This window comes from Carcharhinus amblyrhynchos, unplaced genomic scaffold, assembly GCF_965287045.1.
Source record: "Carcharhinus amblyrhynchos unplaced genomic scaffold, sCarAmb.v2.hapA scaffold_47, whole genome shotgun sequence".
Taxonomy (NCBI): domain Eukaryota; kingdom Metazoa; phylum Chordata; class Chondrichthyes; order Carcharhiniformes; family Carcharhinidae; genus Carcharhinus; species Carcharhinus amblyrhynchos.
The window spans coordinates 2,865,542-2,885,432 of record NW_027649788.1 but is presented as its reverse complement, the minus strand read 5'-3'; the positions used below and the strand labels follow the sequence as shown (position 1 = coordinate 2,885,432).

At 44.9% G+C, this 19,891-nt stretch overlaps 1 protein-coding gene across 1 annotated transcript in view; it reads left to right on the top strand.

Moving 5' to 3' along the window:
• Window positions 1-364: 364 nt before the first annotated feature.
• The window catches only part of LOC145337367 (atypical chemokine receptor 3-like), a 63,910-nt gene continuing 44,383 nt past the window's right edge, over window positions 365-19,891 (top strand). Inside the window, exon 1 of the mRNA XM_080182159.1 lies at window positions 365-1,019. Within this exon, the coding sequence (XP_080038285.1) occupies window positions 365-1,019 (655 nt within the window). The remainder of the gene's footprint in view (window positions 1,020-19,891) is intronic.

Below are 19,891 nucleotides of genomic sequence, written 5' to 3'. Positions count from 1 at the left end.
CAACATAAGTCAAGGAAAGACAGCCCTCTCCTCCGATCGGAAGACCGGGATTATAAATATGCCCTGTCCAAACACAGTTAAAGGGGTGTGTAGAGTTATGGGACTATTTCACGACTGCCGGGATTGCATTGACCAGTTCGCATCTCTGTCTGAACCAATTCAGCGGCTGGTCAAAGGGGGAAAGCCAGGAGCAGGAACGATCGAGTGGGGACCCGAACAGGAGGTAGCATTCACCCGCCTAAAATCAGAACTATTAGCAGCTCCAGCCCTACGCCCGCCCAATATAATCAAACCCTTCCACCTCTTCTATGACCCAGAAGAGGGATTTTATCGCTCCGTGGGAACCCAAGAATACGGGGGGACCATGCGACCGGTGGCATATTATTCCACCCGACAATCCCCGGGAGCCCAGGGACTGCACAAGTGTGTGGCAGCTCTAGATTGCCCCTCCTGGGCAGTCAGGGTACGGGAACCGATCACTGTGTCAGGACAAATCATTTCACACGCGAAACACACCATCGCTGAGCTCCTGAATACAGGCCGACTCCGGACTGTTTCGGACGCCCGAAGGGCCAATAGGGAAGCGGTACTCCTCCCCCGAGACCGGTCAGTCCAGACAGTGCGGGACACTGGGAAAAACCCCGCTGAGGGACTCCTATCAGAGGGAAGTCCGCACTACTGCCCGATTAACCCAGACACTGAAGCGGAGGGAGGCATTAATGACCAACCCCGAGATAACCCCGACCTCATACTGTATGTAGATGGGTCCCGAAGACAAGTAGAGGGACATTACCACACAGGCTGGGCAATAGTAGACCAGGAAGGGACACTGGGAGCAAAGGACACTATGAGTGGGGAGACCTCAGCCCAAATGGCCGAACTCATAGCCCTCACGGAAGCCCTCAAGACAGGAAGGGAAAAGCGAGTAAATGTGTATACTGACAGCCGATATGCATTTGGGGTGGTCCACGATTCCATGATGACCTGGAAAAGGCGCGGGTTTATCAGCACAGTTGGAGGTGGGGGGTGCATAAGGCATGAAAATATAACCCGAGACCTGGTAGCTGCAGCCAGGCTGCCCTCAGAAGCAGCCGTAATGAAGATAAAAGCCCACCAAAGGGTAAAGACAGCGGAACAGAAAAGGAACCAACTCGCAGACACTGCAGCCAAGGCTGTAGCTGGGGAAGCCCTCCCGCACACAGCCCCCACCACAACAGCACCCTTGGAGGAAGTGGATCTTTATAAGCTGCAGGGTAACACCAGCCCACATGAGGTGGCACAGTGGGAACAGGCAGGGGCGTCCAGGGACAAAGATGGAGTGTGGTCATGTATTCGCTTGTATTCATGTATTCATATATGTATTCATATATATATATATGTATTCATATATGGTCATGTATTCAGCTTGGTCATGTATTCGCCGACTGGTTAATGTTTTGCCCGACTGGTTCATGTTTTCCCCTTGGTTCTCCAGGGACCAGGTCCGACTGGTTATTGTTTTCCCCGGTTGGTTAATGTTTTCCCCACGGTTGGTTAATGTTTTCCCCCTGCTTCTCCCGGGACCAAGTCCCACTGGGTAATGTTTTCCCTGACTGTTTAATGCTTTGCCCCTGCTTCTCTGGAGACTAAGTGCGACTGGTTAATTTTTTCCCCTCGCTTCTCCAGGGACTCTGTCTGACTGGTTAATGACTTCCACGATGCTCCAGCGGCTTTGGCTGTCTGGTTAATGTTTTCCCCGACTGGTTAATGTTTTCCCCTCGCAAGTGGAAGCCTCCCTTCCCCCATCTGGCTGACACACTGACTTTCCCATTCCCTCAGCATCTTTACAAACACTGCCTGCCATTTCTTCAAAGCTTTGTTGGCAGCTGCCTGCACCGGCTTCAATACTCACCTCTCCCCCGCTCTCACTCGAACACTCAACCTGTGCCTGAACTGAGAGAGGCAGAGAGTGAGTTTTTAAAGTTTCTTAAGTGTCCGAAGTCAGGCTGACATTAACACTGCAGTGAAGTTACTGAGAGAGAGGGACAGTGAGAGAGAGGGAGAGACAGACAGACAGGCAGAGAGAGGGGGGATCGCTATTTAAAGGTGTCAACTTGAATGATTCGCCTCACAAGCAAGGCCTACATTCACACTGGATCAGCTTACTGGGACACAGAGATACAGAGGGAGAGGTGAAAGTTTTCCCCGACTGGTTAATGTTTTCCCCTCTGCTTCTCCAGGCTCCAAGTCCCACTGGTGAATGTTTTCCCCGGTTGGTTAATGTTTTCCCCACGGTTGGTTCATGTTTTGCCCATCCAGCCAGAGCCTAAGGACCACTGGTTCATGTTTTCCCCACGGTTGGTTAATGTTTTGCCTATCCAGCAGGAGTCTTCGTAGTGTTGAAGAGCAGAAGGATCTTGGGGTCCGGGTCCACAGGACTCTTAAACCGGCCTCGCAGGTGGAGGATGTGGTCAAGAAGGCGTATGGTGTACTGGCCTTCATTAATCAAGGGATTGAGTTTAGGAATCGGGAGGTAATGCTGCAACTTTATAAGACCCTTGTCAGGCCTCACTTGGAGTACTGTGCGCAGTTCTGGTCACCTCACTATAGGAAGGATGTAGAAGCTATTGAAAGGGTACAGAGGAGATTTACAAGGATGTTGCCTGGACTGGGAGGCATGCCTTATGAAGTTAGGTTGAGGGACTCTTTTCCCTGGAGAGACGAAGGTTGAGAAGTGACCTGATAGAAGTTTATAAAATGTTGAGAGGAATAGATAGGGTGGATTCTCAGAGGCTATTTCCCCGGGTTGAAATGGTCGCTACGAGAGGACACAGATTTAAGGTGCGGGGAGGCAAGTACAGAAGTGATGTTAGGGGTAAGTTTTTCACTCAGAGGGTGGTGAGTGAATGGAATCGGCTGCCGTCAGTGGTGGTGGAGGCGAACTCGCTGGGGTCTTTTAAAAGACTTCTGGATGAGTATATGGGATTTAATGGGATTGGGGGTTATAGATAGGTCTATGGATTGGTAGGTGTTGATGTGATCGGCGCAACTCGTGGGCCGAAGGGCCTGTTTATGCTGTAGTGTTCTATGTTCTATGTTCTATCAAATATCAGAATATATATTTAAAATATGAAATTCTGCAGAAGTCTCACTGAGACATCAAAACCATGCTTAATTGGAGAGAATAACTGAACAACATTCAATGGGCTGAATGGCCTTCTATGAATGTGCACTGTAATAATTCAATGATTAAAGTGAATTCCACAGATTCATAACATTTGAGAGAAGTATTTTCTTCTCATCTGTTTTAAATCAGCTACCTTCCATCCTAAAGTTATGACCTCTCATTCTAAATTGCCCCAAAAGAGGAAATGTCCATTTTTCACTTATTTTGTCAAAACTTTTTCTTATCTTACTTGCAAAAGGTAAATTCGTCATCGTCCCAGCTAAATGTAAGTTGTGACTGATGGTGATTTAACCCAATGATCACCAACCGTCAGGAATATTTGAGAAGGTGGGACTTAATGAATAATTTTAGTCAGTACGGGAATTAAATCTACGTTGTTGGTATCACTTTTTAAAATCGCTATCCAGCAGTCCAGCCAACTGAGATAAGTCAAATGGCTTATTCAGTAAGACATCTGATTATCCTGTAATTCGTACTATAATCAGAATATTGCAGTTTCCATTTCTGTGGCGATAATTTTACAGACAAATCAGGTCCAAATTAATTAAACCAAATATTCTTTATCATATTGTATACTTCATCTCCACTCATGATTCTCAATTCTAAAGAGTATCAGCCTAAACTTCTCAACTTATCTTCGTAAAAGAACTCCCTGTCTCTGGAATCAATGCAGTGAATTGCCTCTGAACTGACTCTAATGTCTCTGCATCCTTCTTCAAATAAGAGAAACAAAACTTTGCATAGTATTCTGACTTGGTCTCACCAATGCCCCATGTAGTAGCAGCAACACTTTGTTATTTTTATACTCAATTCTTTCAGCTATAAATGCCAAAGTTCCATTTGCTGTCCTTATTATCTTCTATACCAGCATACTAGTTGCCCGCAAATTGCGCACAACGATACCCAGATCCCACTGCATTTCAATTGAGAAAGAGAAATGCTACCTTTCTACTTTTCTGGTCAAAATAGATAAGCTTACACATATCCACGTAAAACTCTATCTGCCACATTTTGGCACACTCACCTAGCCTAGTTACATCCATCTTTTAAGTTTCATATTCCCTCACTGCAAATTAGTATCCCATCTACTTTTGTGTCATCTGCAGACTTGGCTATAATACCTTCTATCCCTGTATCTAAGACATTATATATATTGCAAATAGTTTAGGTTCACTGTTTGGGAGCTCACGATATTAATCATGGGAACATGACAACATATTTTCCCATCTAAACAAATTGGTAAGGCCGATATCATGAAAATTATTTTACCTTGACAAGAATCAGCTGAAGTAACAAACAAACTTTAATTAGTGGGATCGTCCCACAGGTAATTGATAATGTCGAGCGGTCAGGGAACAATGACGGGTCGTACGAGGGCTGCTGTTGGTTGTTTCGAGAATAGCCTAGTACTTCACGTCGTTAGTGTACGCTTAAACTGAACCAGATGATGGGCAACGCGACAGATCAGTGACTATCACTGCTGTGCAGATACATGGATTTGGGCCAGTGTCTGCAGGAGTTTGCACATTCTCCCCGTGCTTGCGTCAGTTTTCTCCTGGTGCTCCGGTTTCCTCTCACACCCCAAAGATGTGCTGTTAGGCTGATTGGTGTAACAAATTGTCCCTAAATTAGTCTTCCCTCAATCTGGAACGCCATAAGCATAGACAAGGGTCATGGGTGGAGAGGGGACTCAATGTTAAAATGGCGGTGCGGGCTCGTTGGGCCGAAGGGCCTGTTTCCCGTGCTTTTTTCTTTGACTGTCATCAAAACTTGACCATCACTCTTGAGGAACCAGTTCGAACCTCGTCATGCCCACCTACCCAATCACAGACCCATAACCGTTAAGACAATTATCTTCCAATCTAATATGGCCTTCCCCAAAACTATGGACTTCGGAAAACTAAAAGCAATGCATCAATCATTTCACCAGCAACTTCATTTAAGACTCAAGAATGATGCTTCTCAGGAGGAAGCATATGCCAGCCCGTAGCTGCAACATTTTTTTCTTAAGTAGCACCTTCCTGATGCAATTTTGCTGATTTCCCCCCTGCCTTCCATTCCTAGTTCATGACTGCTTCTGATATGCTACTTGTGTCCTCTATAATGATTCATGTTGCAAAATGAATTTCAAGTTAATTCAGTTTAAGGGAAACTGCTGATGAGAATTTGAAGCCAGGTAGCTGGGTTGGAGTAGACATCCACTTTCTGGATGCAATTACCTTACTGATGTCATGGAGGGAGTTGGCAATATTGATTAGGACTGGAAGCAAAAGAAAGTGGCCAGGAACCCTGTGAAGATCGACATTGTTCAATTGAGTTGCATGTTGATCCATTTGATTTGGGCAGCTGGACACCATCCACTTTTTTTTATTATTATTAATTCATAAGATGTAGTGCTTGTTGCCTTAGCCAGCATTTATTGTCCAATTCCATGAGATGGCGGTGGTGATCTTCCTTTTTGAACTGCTGCAGTCCATGTAATATATGTAAACACATTGTGTTGTTTGGGAAACAGTTCCAGGATTCCTCTCTAATGGCAGTGAAGGAATGGCAATGTATTTCCTGATCAGTATGTTGAGTGACTTCGAGGGAAATTTCCAGGCGGTGATTTTCCCATGTGTCAACTGCCTTTTTCTTTCTAGATGACAGTGGTTGTGGGTTTGGAATTTGCTACTTCAGAAGGCTTGATAAGATTCTGTAGTACAACTGTTAGATTGCACATACTGCTACCAATGCGCATTGATGATGGAGGGAGTGGGTATTTTTTGATGAGATGCCAATCAAATGGGTTACTATGTCCTGGACGGCATAACGTGTCTTGAGCATTGTTGAAGCTGTACTCATCCCAAAAGAAATAACAGAGTACTCCATCAAACACCTGATTCCTTGGTTTTCGAAAGTCAGGAGATGAGATTTTGCCATTGGTTATTTCTAATCATGGGATCTGAGCATCGTTGGCTGGGCCAGCATTTATTGTTCCTCTCCCATTTTCGTTGAACTGAATGGCTTGTTAGGTTATTTCAGAAGGCATTTTCAGAGACAACAATATTGTTTTTAGTCTGAGGTTACATAAAGGCCAGCCCAGGCAAGGATCATAGATTTACTTGAGTAAAGGACATCAGTGAACCAGATGGGTTTTCACAACAATTGACAACGGTTTCATAGGGTTTGAACACGGGTCTTCAGTTCAACAGCCTGGCCCTATGTCTTTGGATTATTGCACTGATTACAATACGACTGTATACTACCTCCCCTCCCACCTGACCTGCTGTTGGAACAATAGTATGCATATGAGTAATCCAGTTCAGTTTCAGGCCAACAGTAAACCCCAGGATGTCGGTAACGGAGAATTCAGCGAAATCTTGCAGCCGGAGACACACAGAGCCTGTTGTGCCCAGTAGGTAGTCTGCTCAAGTCTCCGCCCCTCCACCCCAAGTGTTTATAGTGTCAGTGTTTCCTTCTAGGAAGGGGTCAGTTGGTTACTGGCAGCCTCCTGGCTGTCCCAGTCTCCCATGTCTTTAGACTGTCTTCTGCCTAAGAGAGGGGACATTTCCTGCGTTCTTGGTGCCCACTCATCATTGGACACCTGGAAGGTGATGATGAAATGAGCACTCAGCCTAACCCCTTGGAGCTGAGGTCACTCATTTTGTAAGTCAGTGTTGGCCCATAATTTACTGAGGGGACAGTAAGCCAATGGAATGCTTCACAAATCAGAAGCTAACACAGTTAATAACATATAAAAACTTTAACATTCCTGATGTTTTTGGGTGGGAAACTTGGTATGTCACAGCTGAGGGACACGGAAAATTGTGAAATGGGATCTCGCCTGTGAGCATTCTGTTCCCTGATTCAGATTTTGCAGCTTTCTCATTTTTAAGCTAATGTCTAACGTGGGCTCAGAATTCCATCTGTGGAAAAATTTTCATGAACTAATAGAAAATTAGCCATTGTTTCCAGTTAACAAATTCAGATCTTACTAATAAACTTACTAATAAATGCCATAAATATTATTATCTTACAGATAAGAGGAAAATCATAGAATCTACGGTGCAGAAGGGGGCGATTTTGCTCATTGAGTCTGCACAGTCCACAATCCCACCCAGGCCCTGTCCTGTAACTCCTGCTATTTACCCTGCTAATCCCCCTGACACTAAAGGGCAATTTAGCATGGTCAATCAGCGTAACCGGCAGCATCACACTGGCTCCATCGTTCCTGGGTTACACACTGTATGATTTTACTGGTTCAATCCGCCCCGGATTACACACAGTCTGATCTCACTAGATCCATCAACACCAGTTTACATGCTGTATGATCTCACTGGCACCATTCTCCCAGGGTTACACAGTCTAGATCACTGGCTCAATTCTACCTGGGTCATACACTGTTTGAAATCAAAGGCTCTATCCTCCCCAGGATAAGCAATATCTAGCTCCAATTTCCCTAGGTTACATACTATCTAATCTTACTGGCTCAATCCACATTGGCTTCCACCCTGACTACTTCAATCCTCCATGGACCTGCTCTTGGGAAAGGAGGTTCATTGGCTTTTTGGTCTTGGTCTGGCTCCAAAAATAAGAACATCCATTTATGATTAACCATGCATTGCAGGTTGAACTATTTAATCTGAACTGCAATGAGAGGTTAGATTTTGGACTACAGTGCCATGATTCTGTTGGAAACTGGTTTGTTATCTTCAAATTGGATAACAAAGGAAAGGAAGTAACTGTGTTATGACGAATGGGAGTAGGAATGGAAGTATGAGCATTGTTGTCTTAGAAAGCCAGCACAGATTTGATAAGCCGAGTGGCTGTTTTTTTTTCTCTCTCTGGAAACATTCCAGTATTCGAAAATTGGAAAATATTCCCTAACTAATACAGCAAAACCATAACGGATCTGTTTGAAATACTAAAAATGGTAATACTGGTCACAATTTTCTAGCTCCCTACGTTACGCTGTTTCTTCTGAGTCTGAGAAAATGGGTAGTGTTATGGATTCTGTAGTACCCTGGGAAAAATCAACTAAACGTCATAATCATACAGATAACTTTCAATTGTGGAGTACAATCGTTTTCACCTTGTTCTCTGGTGTAAAGCTCGATCTGAATTGCAAGTATTGTTTATTCTGAACTGTTTGGATACATTAATGATATTTTCAGAAAAAAAACACATTAGTCCTGTATGTGGTACCAGTGATATTACATCTTTCCCTTCAATTTGCAGTTCAGAGGACCCAATAGAGAAATCAAGTCTAGTGGGCAAGTGTGGTTGTGTAACCTCGGTTTAGTTTTAAAGTAATCTGATTTATATCAAAATAAAAAAAGACACCAGGAGGTAACGATTACCAATCAAAAGCAAAAATAATGCAGATAATGGAAACCTGAAATAGAAACGGAGAATATTGTAAATACTGACAACAGGTCAGGCAGCATCTGTAAAGAGGGAACACAATGGATTTTGATGAAAAATCATCCACCCGAAGCATTAACTCCACTCTCCAAAGAAGCTGCTTGACCTACTCAGCACTTTTTTTTTATTGCAAAGATCAATGTTTGTTTGTTGGGTTCAGACATAATCAGAAACAGTAGTGAGTTCTGAGTTCAGAGAGAGATGTCTTTGAACTTGGATCACTACCTGTTCTCACCTTTCTTAATATTAACTCTGTGCTAACATAATAGTTTTGAACATTTGTTTATTCATCTCAGGAGCCAGATTCCTGTGCCTTGAATTTGGATAACTTCCATCATTGGTTATTTTCCAATTGGCAGGAGATCACTGATTATAGTCTCCTTGATTAATCCTTAGTTAGTGTTTAGCTGCCTGGGCTGAACTAGAATGTTCGCATCAATGAACTAGTTGAAAAACTATAGAAATCTAATGGAATTAGAAAATGCTGGAAATATTCAAGTCAGCAATTTGCAACGTCTGCAGCATTTTGCAATTGTGTTGTTTCTTGGTTCCACTTCCTGGAACTGAACTAGAAAATAGGTTATGCGAATAAGGGGCATGTTTTTGTTCCCAGTTTGTTCATTTTCAGTCTGTAACGTTTCTCCCACTATTATGCAATCTTTTTCTTCACAGCCTGTCACTGGATTCAAATTGGGCAGCACGGTAGCACAGTGGTTAGCACTGCTGCTGCACAGCTCTAGGGACCTGGGTTCGAATCCTGGCTTGGGACACTGTCTGTGTGGAGATTGCACATTCTCCCTGTGTCTGCGTGGGTTTCCTCAGGGTTCTCCAGTTTCCTCCCACAGTCCAGAGATGTATGGGCTAGGTTGGTTGGCCATTCTAAATTGTCCCTTAGTGTGCCCTGTGATGCATAGGTTAGAGAGACTGAGTTCGGAGAGTGTGTAATTCGGGGGCATGGAGCCAGTGAGATCAGATGGTGTGTAACCCGGAGGGTAAATATGTAGGGATATGGGGATAGGCCTGGGTGGGATTCTGGTTGGTGCTGAATGGCCAGGAACCCTGTGAAGATTGACATTGTTCAATTGAGTTGCATGTTGATCCATTTGATTTGGGCAGCTGGGCACCATCCACTTTTTTTTATTATTAATTCATAAGATGTAGTGCTTGCTGCCTTAGCCAGCATTTATTGTCCAATTCCATGTGATTGCGGTGGTGATCTTCCTTTTTGAACTGCTGCAGTCCATGTAATATATGTAAACACACTGTGTTGTTTGGGAAACAGTTCCAGGATTCCTCTCTAATGGCAATGAAGGAATGGCAATGTGTTTCCTGATCAGTATGTTGAGTGGCTTCAAGGAAAATTTCCAGGCGGTGATTTTCCCATGTGTCAACTGCCTTTTTCTTTCTAGATGACAGTGGTTGTGGGTTTGGAATTTGCTACTTCAGAAGGCTTGATTGGTGCGAGGTTTAAAGACTCGTTGACCGTAGGGCGGTCCGGTCTCCTGCGGTCTCGTACCAGTGTCCTCAGCTACCAATGCGCATTGATGATGGAAGGAGTGGATATTTTTTGATGAGATGCCAATCAAATGGGTTACTATGTCCTGGACGGCATAACGTGAGCATTGTTGAAGCTGTACTCATCCCGAAAGAAATAACAGAGTACTCCATCAAATGCCCGATTCCTTGGCTTTCGAAAGTCAGGAGATGAGATTTTGCCATCAATTATTTCTAATCATGGGATCTGAGCATCGTTGGCTGGGCCAGCATTTATTGTTCCTCTCCCATTTCCATTGAACTGAATGGCTTGTTAGGTTATTTCAGAAGGCATTTTCAGAGACAACAATATTGTTTTTAGTCTGAGGTTACATAAAGGCCAGCCCAGGCAAGGATCATAGATTTACTTGAGTAAAGGACATCAGTGAACCAGATGGGTTTTCACAACAATTGACAACGGTTTCATAGGGTTTGAACACAGGTCTTCAGTTCAACAGCCTGGCCCTATGTCTTTGGATTATTGCACTGATTACAATACGACTGTATACTACCTCCCCTCCCATCTGACTTGCTGTTGGAGCAATAGTATGCATATGAGTAATCCAGTTCAGTTTCAGGCCAACAGTAAACCCCAGGGTGTCGGTAACGGACAATTCGGCGATGGTAATGCAATTGAATTTCAAAGGAGGAATGATCAGATTTTCTCTTATTGGAGATTGTCATTGCCTGACACTTGTGTGGCGCTAACACTACTTGTCATTTGTCAACCCAAAAGTGGATATTGTCTATTTCTTACTACATTTGAACATGGTCGACTTCAGTATCTGTGGGTTTGCGAATGGTGTTGTGCATTGTTCAATTATTAGTGAATGTCCCCACTTCTGACAGTATTTTGGAAGAATAGCTCAAGGCGGGTAGGCCTCAGAAACACACATGAGAAACTCCAGCAGTAGTGGCATGGAACGGAGATGGCTGACCTCCAACAATTACATGTGCTCGCAAAAACAGAGGTCCTGAGGGTGTTGGCATGAGATCCCAATGAGGAAGGAACCAGTTTACAGAGGAGTGTTTTGGAGGTTTCCTCTGCAGTCCTGAGGAGGTGATGCTTTTAGCCAAGGGTTCTATCAAGAAATACATCTGGGTGAACAAGTTTGGGGCCTTGATACTGTTGTGACCACCAGGGTGATATCCAATTTCATCTTGGCGCTGGTACTGTGAAGGTGAAATATATTGTTGACTGCTTTCCTGGGTTCCTATATGTGAAGACATGTCTCGTGACTGGCAGGCAGCTCTTCAATATCTAAGCCTGCACGCTAATGTAGATGATGACATCTGTGTCGATAAATCTACCAGGACCAAGTTGAAAGTCGTAATGTGACGTACAAGTGAAGGTGTGTGGGGTAAATCCGAGGTAAATATTCTGTGAAGGATCTGGTTTTGTCACCCAGAAGTACCGTGAAACATCTGGACAGCAATTCAATGGTTGAGGAAAGAAAAAAACTCTTGACTGTGACAAACAGATTTAACCTGCCAGGATGGACAGCAGCGTTCAGTAAAGGAAAGGAATTGTATCCCCGACTTCCAGTTCTTTTGAAAGCCATTTTTCAGCCAATGTGAGTGTTATTAGGAGCTGAGCACCAATTGCTAATTCTTCCTTGTTTAAAGTCTGCTCCATCCACACTGATGAGAACCTTTCACTGGGGTCAAGACAGCACACTGATGAGAAGGACCTTCCTATTGGCTGGGAGCAGGTGATTGATAGCCGCTACAACAAATGGGGAGAGGGTGTAGATTGCAGCCCCGCCCTCTTCATTGTCCAGGCAGCGGCGCGCTCGGGTTGTAACCGTCTGTGCGCGAGACGGACAGCACGGAAGGAACTCCAAGACTCGCGCACTGCGCAGGCCCTTTGTGTGTTGTGATCTTGGGAGGGGTGGAGGTGGGGAGACGGGGAAGGAAGACGCAGTTCTCCGTATGCGCATGCGCCGGGCACTTTGAGCGCGTGCAGTTTCACCTCACAAACAACGACGCGCAGTCGCAGAGTTGCTTCTTTCCAGAAGTTTCGGCGGTAGAAAGTCCGGGTGAGAAAGCGATGCAAATATTTATACTCGGTTCTGAGCAGGGAGGATTTTCAGCTTTTTTAATCGTGTTTAAGAAGCGGCCTGGTTCCTGGACCAATTCTGGGGAGAAAATGGCGAATTCCGACTTTCCCAGAAAGCAAAGAGAGTGAAGATGGAGATAGTGAAATCAGAGAGAGTAATCCCAGGGAGATAGAGATAGTGAAATCAGAGAGAGTAATCCCAGGGAGATAGAGATAGTGAGATCAGAGAGAGTAATCCCAGGGAGATAGAGATAGTGAAATCAGAGAGAGTAATCCCAGGGAGATAGAGATAGTGAAATCAGAGAGTGTAATCCCAGGGAGATAGAGATAGTGAAATCAGAGAGAGTAATCCCAGGGAGATAGAGATAGTGAGATCAGAGAGAGTAATCCCAGGGAGATAGAGATAGTGAAATCAGAGAGAGTAATCCCAGGGAGATAGAGATAGTGAAATCAGAGAGAGTAATCCCAGGGAGATAGAGATAGTGAAATCAGAGAGAGTAATCCCAGGGAGATAGAGATAGTGAGATCAGAGAGAGTAATCCCAGGGAGATAGAGATAGTGAAATCAGAGAGAGTAATCCCAGGGAGATAGAGATAGTGAAATCAGAGAGAGTAATCCCAGGGAGATAGAGATAGTGAAATCAGAGAGAGTAATCCCAGGGAGATAGAGATAGTGAGATCAGAGAGAGTAATCCCAGGGAGATAGAGATAGTGAGATCAGAGAGAGTAATCCCAGGGAGATAGAGATAGTGAAATCAGAGAGAGTAATCCCAGGGAGATAGAGATAGTGAGATCAGAGAGAGTAATCCCAGGGAGATAGAGATAGTGAAATCAGAGAGAGTAATCCCAGGGAGATAGAGATAGTGAAATCAGAGAGAGTAATCCCAGGGAGATAGAGATAGTGAAATCAGAGAGAGTAATCCCAGGGAGATAGAGATAGTGAGATCAGAGAGAGTAATCCCAGGGAGATAGAGATAGTGAGATCAGAGAGAGTAATCCCAGGGAGATAGAGATAGTGAGATCAGAGAGAGTAATCCCAGGGAGATAGAGATAGTGAAATCAGAGAGAGTAATCCCAGGGAGATAGAGATAGTGAAATCAGAGAGGGTAATCCCAGGGAGATGGAGATAGTGAGATCAGAGAGAGTAATCCCAGGGAGATAGAGATAGTGAGATCAGAGAGAGTAATCCCAGGGAGATAGAGATAGTGAGATCAGAGAGAGTAATCCCAGGGAGATAGAGATAGTGAGATCAGAGAGAGTAATCCCAGGGAGATAGAGATAGTGAAATCAGAGAGGGTAATCCCAGGGAGATAGAGATAGTGAAATCAGAGAGAGTAATCCCAGGGAGATAGAGATAGTGAAATCAGAGAGAGTAATCCCAGGGAGATAGAGATAGTGAAATCAGAGAGAGTAATCCCAGGGAGATAGAGATAGTGAAATCAGAGAGTGTAATACCAGGGAGATAGAGATAGTGAGATCAGAGAGAGTAATCCCAGGGAGATAGAGATAGTGAAATCAGAGAGAGTAATCACAGGGAGATAGAGATAGTGAAATCAGAGAGAGTAATCCCAGGGAGATAGAGATAGTGAAATCAGAGAGAGTAATCCCAGGGAGATAGAGATAGTGAAATCAGAGAGAGTAATCCCAGGGAGATAGAGATAGTGAAATCAGAGAGAGTAATCCCAGGGAGATAGAGATAGTGAAATCAGAGAGAGTAATCCCAGGGAGATAGAGATAGTGAAATCAGAGACAGTAATCCCAGGGAGATAGAGATAGTGAAATCAGAGAGAGTAAACCCAAGGAGATAGAGATAGTGAAATCAGAGAGAGTAATCCCAGGGAGATAGAGATAGTGAAATCAGAGAGAGTAATCACAGGGAGATAGAGATAGTGAAATCAGAGAGTGTAATCCCAGGGAGATAGAGATAGTGAAATCAGAGAGAGTAATCCCAGGGAGATAGAGATAGTGAGATCAGAGAGAGTAATCCCAGGGAGATAGAGATAGTGAAATCAGAGAGAGTAATCCCAGGGAGATAGAGATAGTGAAATCAGAGAGAGTAATCCCAGGGAGATAGAGATAGTGAGATCAGAGAGAGTAATCCCAGGGAGATAGAGATAGTGAAATCAGAGAGAGTAATCCCAGGGAGATAGAGATAGTGAGATCAGAGAGAGTAATCCCAGGGAGATAGAGATAGTGAGATCAGAGAGAGTAATCCCAGGGAGATAGAGATAGATCAGACAGAGTAATCCCAGGGAGATAGAGATAGTGAAATCAGAGAGAGTAATCCCAGGGAGATAGAGATAGTGAGATCAGAGAGAGTAATCCCAGGGAGATAGAGATAGTGAAATCAGAGAGAGTAATCCCAGGGAGATAGAGATAGTGAGATCAGACAGTGTAATCCCAGGGAGATAGAGATAGTGAGATCAGAGAGAGTAATCCCAGGGAGATAGAGATAGTGAGATCAGAGAGAGTAATCCCAGGGAGATAGAGATAGTGAAATCAGGGAGAGTAATCCCAGGGAGATAGAGATAGTGAGATCAGAGAGAGTAATCCCAGGGAGATAGAGATAGTGAGATCAGAGAGTGTAATCCCAGGGAGATAGAGATAGTGAGATCAGAGAGAGTAATCCCAGGGAGATAGAGATAGTGAAATCAGAGAGTGTAATCCCAGGGAGATAGAGATAGTGAGATCAGACAGTGTAATCCCAGGGAGATAGAGATAGTGAAATCAGAGAGAGTCATCCCAGGGAGATAGAGATAGTGAAATCAGAGAGAGTAATCCCAGGGAGATAGAGATAGTGAAATCAGAGAGAGTAATCCCAGGGAGATAGAGATAGTGAGATCAGAGAGAGTAATCCCAGGGAGATAGAGATAGTGAGATCAGACAGTGTAATCCCAGGGAGATAGAGATAGTGAAATCAGAGAGAGTAATCCCAGGGAGATAGAGATAGTGAAATCAGAGAGTGTAATCCCAGGGAGATAGAGATAGTGAGATCAGAGTGTGTAATCCCAGGGAGATAGAGATAGTGAAATCAGAGAGTGTAATCCCAGGGAGATAGAGATAGTGAGATCAGAGAGTGTAATCCCAGGGAGATAGAGATAGTGAAATCAGAGAGAGTAATCCCAGGGTGATAGAGATAGTGAAATCAGAGAGAGTAATCCCAGGGAGATAGAGATAGTGAAATCAGAGAGAGTAATCCCAGGGAGATAGAGATAGTGAAATCAGAGAGAGTAATCCCAGGGAGATAGAGATAGTGAAATCAGAGAGTGTAATCCCAGGGAGATAGAGATAGTGAGATCAGAGAGAGTAATCCCAGGGAGATAGAGATAGTGAAATCAGAGAGAGTAATCCCAGGGAGATAGAGATAGTGAGATCAGAGAGAGTAATCCCAGGGAGATAGAGATAGTGAAATCAGAGAGAGTAATCCCAGGGAGATAGAGATAGTGAAATCAGACAGTGTAATCCCTGGGAGATAGAGATAGTGAAATCAGAGAGTGTAATCCCAGGGAGATAGAGATAGTGAAATCAGAGAGAGTAATCCCAGGGAGATAGAGATAGTGAGATCAGAGAGAGTAATCCCAGGGAGATAGAGATAGTGAGATCAGAGAGTGTAATCCCAGGGAGATAGGAATAGTGAGATCAGATAATGTGTAATGGGGGGAGGGGGGGAATGGAGGCAGTGAGATCTGTCTGTAAACACAAGAGGATGGTACCAATATGAACAGTCAGTGTCCAGTCCAGGCAGGATGGAGACATGGCGATCAGACAGTGTGTAAGCTGGAGAAAACGGAGGCAGCGAGTTCAGACAGTGCGTAACCCGGGAAGGATGGAAATTGAGTTCGGGGGCATGGAGCCAGTGAGATCAGACGGTGTGTAACCCGGAAGGGATGGCCGCAGTGTGTAGCCTGGGGAGGATGGAGGGTGATGCTAATGGGTAAGGCCATAAGAACATAAGAAATAGGAGCAGGAGTAGGCCATCTAACCCTTCCAGGCTGCCCCGCCATTCAGTGAGATCATGGCTGATCTGAAGTGGCTCAGTTCCACTTTCCCGCTTTCTCCCCATAACACTTAATTCCCTTGTCTATCAGAAATCTATCTACCCGTGTTTTAAAAATATTTAGCGAGGTAGCCTCAACCAGTTCAACGGGCAGAGAATTCCAGAGATTCACCACCCTTTGAGTGAAGAAGTTCCTCCTCAACTCCATTCTAAACCGCACCCCCCCCCGTTATGTTGAGGCTGTGCCCTCTAGTCCTGCTGTCCTTTCTGAGCGGGAAGAGTCTCTCTACTTCTACCCTATCCATCCCTTTCATTATCTTGTACATCTCTATAAGATCCCCCCTCATCGTTCTAAACTCCAACGAGTACAGACCCAGTCTATTTAGTCTCCCTTCATAGTCTAACCCCCTCATCTCCAGTATCAGCAGTGAACCCCCTCTGTACTCCCTCCAAGGCCAAAATATCCTTGCGCAAGTACGGCGACCAAAACTTCACACAGTACTCCAGCTGCAGCCTCACCAATGCCCTGTACAGTTGCAGCAAGACCTCCCTACTTTTATATTCTATCCCCCTCGCTATAAAGGCCAGCATACCATTCGCCTTCTTGATCACCTGCTGCACCTGCAGACTGGGTTTTAGCGACTCATGCACAAGGACCTCCAGGTCCCTCTGCACCGTAGCATGCTGCAGCTTTTCGCCCTTTAAATAGTAATCCCTCCTACTATTATTTCTGCCAAAGTGGATAACCTCACACTTGCTAACATTGTACTCCATCTGCCAGGTCCTCGCCCACTCGCTCAGCCTATCCAGATCCTTCTGCAGACTTTCCACACCCTCCACACAATTTGCTTTTCCACTCATCTTCGTGTCACCAGCAAATGTCGTCACCCTAAACTCAGATCCCCTCCTCCAGATCATCGATATAAATGGTAAATAGCTGAGGCCCCAGCACCGATCCCTGTGGCACTCCACAAGTCACCAACCGCCAATCAGAATAGCACCCATCGATACCAACTCTCTGCCTCCTATTGGACAACCGATCCTCTATCCACACTAACACCTTACCCCCAACTCCATTTTTAGTCATTTATTTTTCATCAAATTGATTTTCCCCAGCTACATTTGCACTTTTCATGTGTGACACTTCCCTTCCTTTTCTGGAATTCTCCATCTGAATATCAGCGAATAGACACGGATGAACACTTAACAATAAACCAGAATTCCAGAGTGAGATTGACCGTACTTCCTCTAAGCCTTTGAATAATGTTCCCTTAACCTGTGTATTTGTTTGGATGATGCAACGTCTGAGCATCTGACATTGTTTTCTCAACTTCAGAAGTTGACTACCCGCAGTATAGTTTGAAAAAATTATGCCGTTTTGCTGCATTTCCCAAAATAATGTCTTCATTCGTTGGCGCCCAGAAAGGAATCTAGCATTTCACTCATTCGTTCCTTCAAACGAGGGGAGAAGTGTTAGGGCTTTTCGAGGGCATTAAAACCAATAAATCTCCGGGCCTGATTGCATTTATCCTAGGCTGCTTAGAGAGGCGAGGGATGAGATTGCTGGGCCTCTGACGCAAATCTTTGTCTCTTCTTTGGACACAGGTGAGGTCCCAGAGGACTGGAGGATAGCGAACGTGGTACTGTTGTTTAAAAAGGGTAGGAGGGATAGCCCAGGTAACTATAGGCCAGTGAGCTTAACATCAGTGGTAGGTAAGTTGATGGAGAGGATTCTTAGGGATAGGATGTATGCGCACTTGGAGCATTGCGATCTGATTAAGGATACGCAGCATGGCTTTGTCAAGGGGAAGTCTTGCCTTTCGAATCTGGTAGAATTCTTTGAGGAGGTGACAAAAACAGTTGACGAAGGACGAGCCGTTGATGTCGTCTATATGGATTTCAGTAAGGCATTTGACAAAGTCCCTCATGGTAGGTTGGTACAGAAGATTAAAGCTCATGGGATATGTGGTCAGGTATCTAGATGGGTAGAGAACTGGCTTGCAAAGAGGAGTCAGAGAGGAATTGTGGAGGGGTCTTTTTCTAGGTGGAGGTCTGTCACTAGTGGTGTGCCGCAGGGCTCGGTACTGGGACCCCTTCTCTTTGTAGTGTATATAAATGATTTGGAAGGGGGAGTCGGTGGTGTGATCAGCAAATTTGCTGATGACACCAAGATGGCTGGATTGGCGGGCAGTGAGGAGCAGTGTCTGGCAACACAGCGGGATATTGATAGGCTGGTTGATTGGGCAGATACGTGGCAAATGGAGTTTAATCCGGATAAATGTGAGGCGATGCATTTTGGCCGGAATAATGTAGGGGGAAGTTATATGATAAAGGGTAAGCCTGTAAGGAGTATAGAGTCGAAGCGAGACCTCGGGGTGCAAGTGCACAAGTCTTTGAAGGTGGCAGTGCAAGTGGAGAGTGTGGTGAAGAAAGCCTATGGTATGTTAGCCTTTATAGGAAGGGGTATAGAATATAAGAGCTGGAGTCTAATGTTGCAGATGTATAGAACGTTGGTTTGGCTGCATTTGGAGTACTGCGTACAGTTCTGGTCGCCTTACTACCAGCAGGACGTGGAGACTCTGGAGAGAGTGCAGAGGAGATTTACCAGGATGTTGCCTGGTATGGAAGGACTTGGGTATGAGGAAAGATTGAAGAAATTGGGGCGCTTTTCCCTTGAACGACGCCGACTGAGGGGGGGATCTAATAGAGGTATATAAGATTATGAAGGGTATATATAGAGTAAACAGAGGTAGGCTATTTCCTATAATAGAGTCACGTAGGACAAGGGGCCATGGACTTAAGGTGAGGGGGGAGAGGTACAACACAGATATTAGAGGGAGGTTTTTCACTCAGAGGGTAGTGGGGGTATGGAATGCTCTGCCACGTAAGGTGGTGGAGGCAAACACGCTAGAGTCCTTTAAGAGTAACTTAGACAGGCATATGACTGAGTTGGAGATGGGTGGATATAGGAGAACCTTTAATTAAGAGTCATTAGCATTGGGGTGTCCCTAGAAATGTAAATGGGTATAGTATGATAATAATGTTTTTCTCTGTTTTCATTCACAGGTTTGAAGTCGGTCCACCTCGTGTCCAACGAGGGGCATACACGCGATGGGTCGTACTGGGGCTGCTCTTGGTTGTTCGAGATTGGCCTAGTGCTTCATGTCGTTAGTGTGTGCCTAAACTGGACAAGATTCTGGGCAAGACGACAGCTCAGTGACTATTGCTGATTGCTGTGCAGACACATGGATTTGGGCCGGTGTCTGTGGGAGTTTGCGCATTCTCCCCGTGCTTGCGTGGGTTTTCTCCGGGTGCTCCGGTTTCCTCCCACACCCCAAAGATGTGGTGTTAGGCTGATTGGCAGGAATAAATTGTCCCGAAATCAGTTTTCCCTCAATCTGGATGGCCATAAAACATTAGATAGGGGTCATGGGTAGAGAGCTGGAGTTGAGATGGCAGCGTGGGCTCGTTGGGCCGAAGGGCCTGTTTCCCAGGCTGATTTTGTTCTTTGACTGGTTAATGTTTTCCCCAACTGGTCAGTGTTTTCCCCTCAGTTGGTTAATGTTGTGCCCCTGCTTCTCCAGGGACTGTGCCCGACTGGTTAATGTTTTCCCCTCACTTCTCCAGGCACCAATTCCAGCTGGTTAATGTTTTCCCCGACTGGTTAATGCTTTGCCCCTGCTTCTCTGGAGACTAAGTGCAACTGGTTAATGTTTTCCCTTCTACTCCAG